The 12,251-nt window shown below is 35.9% G+C and overlaps 2 protein-coding genes across 3 annotated transcripts in view; both read right to left on the reverse strand.

The window, feature by feature from the left end:
- The window catches only part of LOC146450292 (neuronal cell adhesion molecule-like), a 145,964-nt gene that overhangs the window by 59,178 nt on the left and 74,535 nt on the right, over window positions 1-12,251 (reverse strand). The window lies entirely within an intron of this gene.
- Window positions 953-3,790, reverse strand: LOC146450294 (C-type lectin domain family 4 member M-like). The gene is made up of 3 exons (XM_085100485.1): window positions 3,695-3,790; window positions 3,060-3,122; window positions 953-1,583 (listed from the first exon to the last, which is right to left on the reverse strand). The coding sequence occupies exons 1-3, from the start codon at window positions 3,777-3,779 to the stop codon at window positions 1,153-1,155; spliced, it is 579 nt and encodes a 192-aa protein (XP_084956611.1). The 5' UTR covers window positions 3,780-3,790; the 3' UTR covers window positions 953-1,152.

A 12,251-nucleotide genomic window follows, 5' to 3' on the forward strand; every position in this document is an offset into this window, starting at 1 on the left:
GTCTTTCGAGATATGAGATTTAATTTAGAGAAAATTACATACCAGAAACACTTTTATTTAAATGAAAATAGGCATTGGTTTCGAGGCCATTTTGAGTAGTGTACACAAATCTGCATGCTTTAGAAAGCAGCCAGCGAGTTTGGAATGTTTATTGTATTAATTTTCTTGTAAGATGGTTGGTCTAGGTTTGTGTAAAGTTTCAAGTTCATTGGGTTATTTTACATCGTGAACGCGGCTTCGTCCTTTGACCTAAATTTTCGCGGTTTTCATCGGCCCGTGACTGCACCTAGGCCGCATTTCAAACTCTCGCAATTTTCGCAAAAAATAAAATACCTTGGAACTTTAAAATCTGATTTTCGAAAGACGTTAATCCAAGGGTATCTTCAGGCGAAATATTAGAAATTCGACCAAGGGGTCGCTGAAATGCAGTTCTCGATTCTTACAGGCAGCCGCTCTTCATTGTTAAAACAATTTATTCGGAAGATGACGGAAGAACTGTCTAAAAATCAAAACTGTTGTCTTTTTTCTTAAACTATTAAAACATCTTTCGGTGCTAATTTTAGTACTGGGTATTGAAGACCCCTCGGTTAAACAACAAAACAAATTAAATAAAAATATTATCAGAAACTATGGTGGCAAAAAATAAAACACATTTCGGCGCTTGTTATACCACTCCTCATGCATGCGCTTAAGGGGGGTTATTTTAGCTCGCTCGGTCCTCAAAAAAGGTGTCCACTTAAGGCAGTTGTCCGCTTTCAGGATATTACAAATGTAAGCTTTCAGTAGAAGAATTTAATGTACTAAAATTTCTGGTTTGGGTTGGAGGTGGAGAGGTTTACAAACAAAACATCACATCCACAGCAACTAACCGTACTTCCCTTAAATAAGAACCCTGCAGACCAATTGCAACCCACCGTTCTAGAAATTGGATCATTAATTTCATTACACAAAGTTCCGGTCCAACACCATTTTTATTTCTTTCAGCTGACTGAGCATTGATATTAACTTACAGATTCATGATCAAGTTTCATATCTAACGAGCAAATGTCGTGCTCTCAACCTTTAACTTACAATTATATCTTTCTTATAGAGTCCGAAACAACTAACTTTGGATAAGGCTCACAGCTGCTTGATTTAGAAGGCACCTGATGTCTAAAGGTTTTTTTCGCAAAGAATGACGGGGACCTGATCCGGCTTGAGCCACTCTCCTTTCATTTCACATCGGTGATCATTCCATCCTCCTTGCGATTTGTAAAAATGGCCGCAGTTCTCATCACCTAGTGCGTTGTTAGGTTCCCCTGCATCCCAGTTCTCGTAATTCCCCTCCAGTGGGGTGCCATCAATCCAGTACCATTTGGAGTCATCGGCGTTTTTCTCCAGCCCAATCCACGCTTTTCCATCGGTGACCGTTTCCTGCATTGTTACCAGGTTGAAAAGGAAGCTGTTTTTTTCGGCTGATTTGATTACAGCGAGGTCTCCTCCCATACTCTGGCAAGCTGCACGAGCATCGCTCCATTTTGTGGTTGGCGTATCGTCCACGTAATAGCATGACTCTCCAGATCGCACCCAGTTCGATGGACAACCTACGCAGTATAATAAAAGAAATCAATCGTTTCCTCTTAATTCCTTATCATTTGGAGACAAACGTTTACATATTTTGATGAAGTTAAATTTTGTATGTGTAACAGTGATTTTTGCGCAGTTATCGTGAAAAATAATGCCATCTTCTCTTTGCATTTGATATGGTCCTTTGCGCTTTTTGAGTAAGATAAGTAATCTACATCGATCATTGCCGGGTTAATAAACTATCTATATAAGTAGTCTGTGTTGAAGCTAATGTCCAAAGTGTATCATTAATCTACGAGCTCCACCATTTGTGAATTGATCTTCTCGCCAACCAAATCAGCTGAACATCAAATTAGAGTTTTAACTCTAATTTAAAAATCAGAAACCGGAAGAAATACAAAACAATACAGGGGTGTTGTGATACGGAATTTTATTGACAAGGTTGATAAAGTTGAAAATGGCTTTCATGTTTAAAACAGAGTAAAAAAACAAACAAACAAACAAAAACAACAAAAAAAAAAACAACAACAACAACAACAAAAAAATGACATTCGAAAACCGTTGTAAAAGAAATAAAAGTTAAAACAGGCTTCATTATAAACACAAAAGACCATTTTATGAATTTTTAAACCGGAAGTTAACTGTTTCGTTTTTATTTTTGTTTTTTAAATCTTTTATGCTTCAGTTTCTCCCACAGAAGGGCAAACTTAATCAGAATGAAATAAGTGCCGTACTCTGATCTGTTCGTAAAGGCAATACAAATAACGTAATGGAGAAAAAATGGCTTTGTGGAATTTGACACATAGCCGCTTTATTATAGAAGTTTCAAATATCCAATATGAATAAGAATACAAATTTTCATTAAATACAGTAGAACCCCGATAACTCGAACCCCCCATTAACTCGAACTAAGTCCCGTTTCCCTTTGATTTGACCCTACTTTTCAGTCACTTTTACTCGGATAAATCGAACCTCGAATTCCTCGGTAACTCGAACTAAATTTCGTTTTCCTCGTATATATTGCCTGCGAAAGTGAGGGAAATAAACCGGCGCTAACAAACTTATCACCATAGTACAAGGAAAAGGCAGAAATGGGGAGGAGGAGGGTCAATAAAAAAGCTGTGTGTCAACGAGATCACGGATACAACACCCATTATACCACGATCCGTTATTACAACATTTAAGCAAGTAAACACCATCTTGGATTCAAATTTCAAAACAATACCGTCGACTCCATGTTCCACACCTCTCTCTGGATTGTGGGAAAAATAAAATTGAAGTTCAATTACCACGTAAAACTTTATTTGCAAGCAAATAATGTATTTATATGTGTGTGTGCGTGTGTGCACGTATGTAGGTACTGGATGGGAATTTGATCATTTTTTCTTCATCTATTTTAACGATTTTTACTGTACAACTTAACCTTTAAATTTCTCATACGGATTTGCTTATTCCGTTCTCTATTTATCGAGGATATCTGTTTGTTTACTTACATTTTACAACACATTTGTCGGTGCAAGTGTCTCCGCTGGAATCCCGAGTGAAAAGTGCCCTCACTGTGAAAAAAAAAAAAAAAGATACGAGAATAATTAACCTTATAACAATATCGTGGAAACAGTTTTTGCGATAACCAACAAATATGAATACAGCTCCTATATGAATTATGTGCATACCATGAAGAAACAATGCCAAGTTAACCCGAAGGAGTAAAGTTGGGTTAGATTAAGTGGGCACTATCTCCACACCGAAACAAAATAAATGTAACTTCATATAGTTGATTTGGCACAAACGTGTTCAAGGGATTTATATAGTAAAACAAAAAATAAATAAATAGTAATTGTGGTTGTTTTTAATTGTCTATTGTGTATCCTTCTTCCGTTTGTAATTTTTAGATTATGTCACCTAAATGAAGTTAGGTCGCAATTGGGACGAAAGATCTGTTCCTTTTTTTTATCTCACCTTACTTGAAACGCACTTTCGCAAGTTATTTATTGTAAAATAAAAATGTTTTCAGGCTACCTATGGGATTCGCACACCCTTTGGAATATTTGTTAATTTGTATGTGCCGAATTAGCCCGTGTTGACACGGGTTATATCTAAACATTTAATCAGTATATTTCAATATTACTTCGAGCCTTCCCAAAACCCTTTGCCTCCATCGACACTGGCAACATGACGAGGAAAAGGAAGAACATCGTTTCCTTGATTGCCATCTTTGATTCTGCTGAGAGAACAAACCAAACACTTTCAGGATAACTTTTACATTTACAACCCTCGATGAGGCTCTGAGGATGTACTCTATACCGTGCACTTGCATGTTTCATTTGCTCAGTAAAATAAAAACTCAGTTCTTACTTACTGACTTGACTGACGAGCCTGAAATATGATAGAAGCTTCGATTTCTTTTTCTTTCTTTCAAGCTGTAGGGCTCTGTGCAATTTTTGTGCTGCTCTTTTAGAAACTTAACTATTTGAAATAGAACTGAGAATTTCATCACAGCATATATTTTCGTAAGATGCGCTTACATTGATATTGGCGCTTTTGGGCCATAACTCAGTGGGAATTCTCATTTGTGTAATTGAACTGAAGCCCTTCTTCATAAGTTATCTCGCGTCCAGGGTGTGTTGAGATGATACAGATCAACATTTCTGCTCCCCTTTTTAAAACAATTTTGCCTTTTTTTGTTTGAGCGACTGATATAAAAACAAGTGGTTTCATCGAAGGTTACATCGCATGGATTAGACCAACCAACCTCTCGTGAACAGGTGTTGTAGCGTTCTGTATTCGCCACTCACAACCTGGTGTCTCCAGTTTTCGGACGATTAACGCTAAGTTGACGATAGTAACCATTACAAGTTCAAACCTTCGCAGACGGGTGCTTTACGTGGTTATTTAAATCACAGAAGTCCTTACCTCTCCTTTAATTTCACCGCTCTTTCTCTTGACTCTTGTACAGAAAGCTTTAGTAGTTCTCCAACGATCGGCTGCTCTGACTACACTTGCCCATAAGTCATCGTCTCAATTTATCTTAATACAGTTTGCATATGCATTAGCTTTTGCACCATAAAATTATTTTGATCACGTACAGAATCTTTCCATCAACCATGCATGTTACACGTGTTTGGCGCCTTACTTGCAAACTTCAATAATGGATATCATTTTGCTGACAGGCGTTTTCGCTTTATCCAGGTAGTCTATCAGAGTGAATTGGAATAAATACCTATAAGTGAAAGTCTTTAAGATGGGACAAACCGTGTAGAAAATAAAATAAAAGTAATGAGTCATTCTACTGAAAAGGAACGTTGGGTGCCGCTGTAAATTATCGTGTATAATTTTAACTACCAGGCAACGCAAATACAGCACTTTAGTTTAAGATAAGCTTCTGATAAATAAAAGTGAGATAATTGTAACGACGAACGTTCAAACAATTGCGTGCATTGATGTAAAAGTCAAAGTTGAAGTTTTAGAGACCCTGTATAAATAAAAATAAGCCACTAGGCGCGTACAAATGAAAAGGAATTATCTTTTTAGTTGGAAATGACGTCCGTTACACGGGCAATGAAAATACATTTACAGCTACTTATTATATTATCGATCGCAGCTATGAAACATCACTGAATAAACATCATTGCCATTTGCTTTTTTTTCAGTCACGTAACCGCGTGCATTTTTAGAATTTTCATCACTTTCCCTGCAGAAGGCTATAGTATTATAGCCAAAATATTTGAGTACATAAATAAAAATACGAATAGAAAATTTTTAATCAGAGCAACAAATTAATTTATCTTCCTGACTCCACGTGGTTACAAGTCATTTCAGGAAATATCAAAAGCCTATCTTAAATAAAATAAACTGCGATCTTTGAAACAGGCAATTTTGCCATGGTTTCCATTTTAAACAAAGAAAAATAATGTTCAAAATACCTTGAAGATGGAATAGAAGGTATACCATAGCCAAATGCTTTTAAAAAAATGGTTTGCGCTGCCCTTGGGATGTCCCTTAGTAGTTGATAAGCAAAAGGTAAATTCTTCCATGACTTATCTAGCGTGTGTACTTGGAATGTCCTTGGTAGTAGCACGCAAAGGGTAAATTGTTTCATGTCTGCATCTTCTGAGCTTGTTCCTTGGCGTTCGTGGGTGCATTGAGTGTTGATGTTTTGTACTTTAACCCCGTAAAGGCGGCTTTATTTTGGAAATTTTTCTTCATATAATCGTTTGTTTTTAAATTCTATATCACTTTCCATGAAGAAAGCCGAAACATCGCGATCTTTGAGTACCGACGGAAAGTTTCCAACCAGGCGTAAAATCTTATACCTTGGAGAGCCCACAAGGTTACATTTCATATTTTTCTCAGACGTTTTATTTGTTCTTTTTCTGTACAATTATGAATATAGCCTATTGTTTACATTTCTTTGTTTTTATCATTGATGTGAACACTCTCTCGGCAGCTTACCAGAGTGGTATATTTCTCCAGAGAAATTTCATCCCAAATGGAAACATTTTCGTACCGTAACTTGGTAATGAAATGTTTAATCCGTTTTTGGCATAAAAACACGCTATTGCAAATGATTTTGTAGGATTGTTTAGCGAGCGTGAAGGAGCCGAGAAGCTACGACTATGTGACACTTTTCCTCAGCGCGTTTCTCAGGTAATGAAACACGACAATAAATTCTAGAAAAGCATTTGTGTTTCTGAAACGAGGGGGGACGCTTTGATATGAATTTCAATTCACTGTGACCTGTTTAATTCTTCAAGCAAGCAGCAGTATTTTGTCGGCTGCTTCAAGTGATCAAACATGAACAGGCCTAGCCAATGAGAATTGAATAAACTGTAAATGATCACAAACTGAAGAAGAGAAAATAATCTCCCAACAGGCTTCTTTAAAAGCTGAAGGCAAGATTCTTATCAGAAACAGGTTTTGTGCTTCATTTGGAATGTGCTTGGCAGTTGGTACCCAAAGGGTAGATTATTTCATGTCTGTATGTTTTGTCTTTGAAGCTAGTCACTGTGATTCGAGCGTGCGTTGTAATGACGTTTTGCTATTGCAGTGAGTGTTGGCGGTTTGTACCGTAACCTGTGAACGTTCAATCTGCAGCTTCCAAGGTGGTATTTTTTCTAGTGTAATTTCTTCGACAACGGAAATATTTTGATTCCTGTTACTTTAATTAGTTAATAATTCAACTTGAAAGGGATTTTTATAAGTTTGTACATTTTCCTTCATGTAATAGTGTATTTTTAAGTTCTTCATCAATTTCCTTGAAGAAAGCTTACAGCGGTTACCAATAACACGCGACCTGCGGCATTCAAAAGAGTCGGATAAAGTTGCGTTTTGGTGGACGTCAATCAAACAAAAGCCGTTGAAATTAGTTTGAATTCTGACAAGATTCCAAGGTAACCCGGCAAGACACTAAGAATTTTACCTCGCTAAGAGAAGGTAAACTTTATTTAAATTGATTCTCGAGCCAGGATCAAGAGCAAATAAAAGGTATTTTTGAATTAAAAATTTCAATTTTGACTGCACGTGATAATTTGCTCACTTGCACGCATCGCTGATTATCAGGTGTACTAAGAGATTTCAAATGTTTCATTAAAAAATACGGCTTCGTCTAAACGTTGCCTATTTTTTTAGATAATCTGGCTTGGAAATCAACTTTCATGTTTACCATCCGTCAGCGGATAAAACTGTCAATTTCTTGGTTCTGTTGTCTTGAAATTGTCTCAGAATTCAAAATAATTTCAACGGCTTTTCTATGATTGACGTCCACCAAAACGCAACTTTATCGGAGTCTTTTGAAGGCGATAGGTCGCGTGTTATTGATAGCCGCTTTAAACCAAAACGACGTGTTCTATGAATACCGACAGCAAATTTCTAACCAGACAACAAGGTTACATTTCAAATTTTCTAAGACGTTTCATTTGTTCTCAATCTGTACATATGAATATAGCCTATTATTTAAATATCTTGCTTTAAAACAAGGCTTTAAAAAGGGATAGATTTTATGTTCTGATTATGATTTCAGGAAATATCATAAACAAACCTTTGAAATATACAATTTTTCTAGGATTCATTCTTAAGTAAAGAGAAATACCCTTCAAAATATTTTAACGATGGAATACAAGGTTTCCCATAGAAAAATTATTATTGGAGAACGGATTTCCGTAGCGCGGGAATGTCCTTAGCTAATGCTACTCAAAGAGTAATTTATTTCATGTCTGTATCTTAATGTCCTTCGTTTGTGCATTGTAATTATGTGTTGGTATTAAAGTGATTGTTGATGTTTTGTAAAGAAAAATACCCTTTAAAATACTGAAAAGGTGGAATACAGGGTACCCATAGCAAAACTTGTATTGGAGACCGTATTTCCGTAGCGCGGGAATGTGCCTAGCTGTGTCCTCTGTGCTAGTAATATCCTTCGTGTCTGCATTGTGATGATGTGTTGGTATTAATGTGAGTGTTGCTGTTTGGTACTGTAACCCCATAAAAGACGTTTTGTTTTAATCATTAGGGAGTTTAGGCAGATACGACAACGACGGCAACAAGAACGTCATAAAACAATAACATTAAATGAACAAAACAATGCCCTGCACGTGCGTTATAAATTTTGGTACAAATGGGCATCCTTGGCAAAACAACTACGTGAAATGACTAAATTTAAGGTTTTGTGGAGAATATGAGCAAACGACGGTGAATTTGTAATCCTCTGTCTCAACTTAATAATAATAATGACAATCTTTAATGAGGAAACTTTTTCACTAAAAAGTGGTTTACAAAAAGGACCTCGAAAATTAAAAATTAAAAATTTACAATGAATAAAAATGCTAAAAGATGCTACTAAAAACTAATGTATCTTATGTGTAATACAAAACTTAAATCAATGAATTAAAAATCTGACGCTTCAAAATATTTACATTATCAGAGGCTCGTATACTTTTGTCCAGCGAGTTAAAATCACTTACAGCATGATAGCCAGTTCTTTGTTTACCCCAGTTTCTTTTAATGGATGGAATTTTGAGGTTTGCTTTATTTCTTGTGTTGTAACTATGCTGTTCTTGCTGATTGACTAATGTTAATTCGTGATGTGTGAGACCATTAAGACATTTATATACATGTACGCATCGGCGCTGGAAGCGCCTTTTTTCTAGTGTTAACCACTTCAGTGTAGTTAACGCATCAGACGCAGAGGAATACAGTGGTCGATCTAATATTATTTTAGCCGCCTTATTTTAAAGCACTTGCAAACTAGACATTAAAGTTAAATTATGTTTGTCTCCCCAAACTAAATCACTTGAACGTCGTTCTTACCAATTCTGTTCCAATAGTACAATAGATCGACCATATTGTACAAGTTGATCGAATTGGAATGATCTCGAAGTAGTGCAAGTAACGCGAAGTTATATTTTCAAGTGACGTCTTCGTTGGCGTTGCCGTCATGGTGTCTTAAAGCCCCCATTGATGTGAGAATATGAGCAAACGACGGTCAATTTGTAATCCTCTGTCTCAACATGAACGTCGTTCTAACCAATTCTGTTCCAATAGTACAATAGAACGACCACATTGCACAAGTTGATCGAATTGGAATGATCGTGAAGTAGTGCAAGTAACGCGAAGTTATATTTTCAAGTGACGTTTTCGTTGGCTTTGCCGTCGTGGTGTCTTAAAGCCCCCATTGATGTGAACACTCTCTCGGCAGCTTTCCAGATTGTAATTTTAAAATTTTCTCCGGAGTATGTTCTTCGTGAATGGATACATTTCGTTACCATGACTTGGTAATTCCATGCAATGTCGGTTTGAAATAAAAACACGCAAATGATTTTATAGTATTGTTTAGCGAACATAAACGAATCGAGAAGGCAGTTTGAGTCTACGACTATGTGATATTTTTTTGGGAGCATTGAAACACGCAAAGTAATTCTAGCGAATGTTTGGTGTACCTATATTTTAACAAGAAACCCCTCGTGTTTTCATAGATCCATAGAATTGGCATAGACATGTTAATCAGTTGATGATTTAACTTGAAGGCGGATTTTTAATTAGTTTGGAAATTTTTCTTCATATAATCGTGTGTTTTTAAATTCTATATGAAATTCAATGAAGAAAGCTGAAACATCGCCTTCTTTGAGTACGAATGGAAAATTTCAACCAGGTTACATTTCATATTTTTCTCAGACGTTTTATTTGTTCTTTATCTGTACAATTATGAATATAGCCTATTGTTAAAATTTCTTTGTTTTAATGATTGTTGTATACACTCTCTCGTCAGCTTTACAGAGTGGTATTTTCCTGAAGAGAAATTTCTTCCCAAATAGAAACATTTCGTACCGTGACTTGGTAATTTCCTGTTCAATCAGTTTTTGGGAAAAAGACACCCAAATGATTTTGGAGGATTGTTTAGCGAGCCAGAAAGAGGCGAGAAGCTACGACTATGTGACATTTTCCTCAGCGTGCGTCTCTAGCACAATGATACATAACAATAAATTCTAGAAAAGTGTTTTTTTTTTTAAACGAGGGAGACGCTTTCATATGAATTTTAATTTACTGTGACCTGTTTAACTCTTGAAGAAAGCAGCAGTATTTTTTTGTCGGCTACTTCAAGTTATCAAACATGAACAGGCCAACCCATGAGAATTCAATAAACTGGAAATGATCACAAACTGATGAAAAGAAAATATCCAACCAAGTTCCAACCAAGCTTAATTCTTTAAAAGCTGAAAGCGCGATTCTTATCAGAAACAGTTTTGTGCTTCATGGCAGTTCGTACCCAAAGGGTAGATTATTTCATGTCTGTATGTTTTGTCTTTGAAGCTAGTCACTGTGATTCGAGCGTGCGTTGTAATGACGTTTTGCTATTGCAGTGAGTGTTGGCGGTTTGTACCGTAACCTGTGAACGTTCAATCTGCAGCTTCCAAGGTGGTATTTTTTCTAGTGTAATTTCTTCGACAACGGAAATATTTTGATTCCTGTTACTTTAATTAGTTAATAATTCAACTTGAAAGGGATTTTTATAAGTTTGTACATTTTCCTTCATGTAATAGTGTATTTTTAAGTTCTTCATCAATTTCCTTGAAGAAAGCTTACAGCGGTTACCAATAACACGCGACCTGCGGCATTCAAAAGAGTCGGATAAAGTTGCGTTTTGGTGGATGTCAATCAAACAAAAGCCGTTGAAATTAGTTTGAATTCTGACAAGATTCCAAGGTAACCCGGCAAGACACTAAGAATTTTACCTCGCTAAGAGAAGGTAAACTTTATTTAAATTGATTCTCGAGCCAGGATCAAGAGCAAATAAAAGGTATTTTTGAATTAAAAATTTCAATTTTGACTGCACGTGATAATTTGCTCACTTGCACGCATCGCTGATTATCAGGTGTACTAAGAGATTTCAAATATTTCATTAAAAAATACGGCTTCGTCTAAACGTTGCCTATTTTTTTAGATAATCTGGCTTGGAAATCAACTTTCATGTTTACCATCCGTCAGCGGATAAAACTGTCAATTTCTTGGTTCTGTTGTCTTGAAATTGTCTCAGAATTCAAAATAATTTCAACGGCTTTTCTATGATTGACGTCCACCAAAACGCAACTTTATCGGAGTCTTTTGAAGGCGATAGGTCGCGTGTTATTGATAGCCGCTTTAAACCAAAACGACGTGTTCTATGAATACCGACAGCAAATTTCTAACCAGACAACAAGGTTACATTTCAAATTTTCTAAGACGTTTCATTTGTTCTCAATCTGTACATATGAATATAGCCTATTATTTAAATATCTTGCTTTAAAACAAGGCTTTAAAAAGGGATAGATTTTATGTTCTGATTATGATTTCAGGAAATATCATAAACAAACCTTTGAAATATACAATTTTTCTAGGATTCATTCTTAAGTAAAGAGAAATACCCTTCAAAATATTTTAACGATGGAATACAAGGTTTCCCATAGAAAAATTATTATTGGAGAACGGATTTCCGTAGCGCGGGAATGTCCTTAGCTAATGCTACTCAAAGAGTAATTTATTTCATGTCTGTATCTTAATGTCCTTCGTTTGTGCATTGTAATTATGTGTTGGTATTAAAGTGATTGTTGATGTTTTGTAAAGAAAAATACCCTTTAAAATACTGAAAAGGTGGAATACAGGGTACCCAGAGCAAAACTTGTATTGGAGACCGTATTTCCGTAGCGCGGGAATGTGCCTAGCTGTGTCCTCTGTAATAGTAATATCCTTCGTGTCTGCATTGTGATGATGTGTTGGTATTAATGTGAGTGTTGATGTTTTGTACTGTAACCCCATAAAAGACGTTTTGTTTTAATCATTAGGGAGTTTAAGCAGATACGACAACGACGGCAACAAGAACGTCATAAAACAATAACATTAAATGAACAAAACAATGCCCTGCACGTGCGTTATAAATTTTGGTACAAATGGGCATCCTTGGCAAAACAACTACGTGAAATGACTAAATTTAAGGTTTTGTGGAGAATATGAGCAAACGACGGTGAATTTGTAATCCTCTGTCTCAACTTAATAATAATAATGACAATCTTTAATGAGGAAACTTTTTCACTAAAAAGTGGTTTACAAAAAGGACCTCGAAAATTAAAAATTAAAAATTTACAATGAATAAAAATGCTAAAAGATGCTACTAAAAACTAATGTATCTTATGTGTAATACAAAACTTAAATCAATGAAT

Source organism: Pavona decussata, unplaced genomic scaffold (assembly GCF_977016875.1).
Source record: "Pavona decussata unplaced genomic scaffold, jaPavDecu1.1 SCAFFOLD_468, whole genome shotgun sequence".
In the NCBI taxonomy this organism is placed as follows: Eukaryota; Metazoa; Cnidaria; class Anthozoa; order Scleractinia; family Agariciidae; genus Pavona; species Pavona decussata.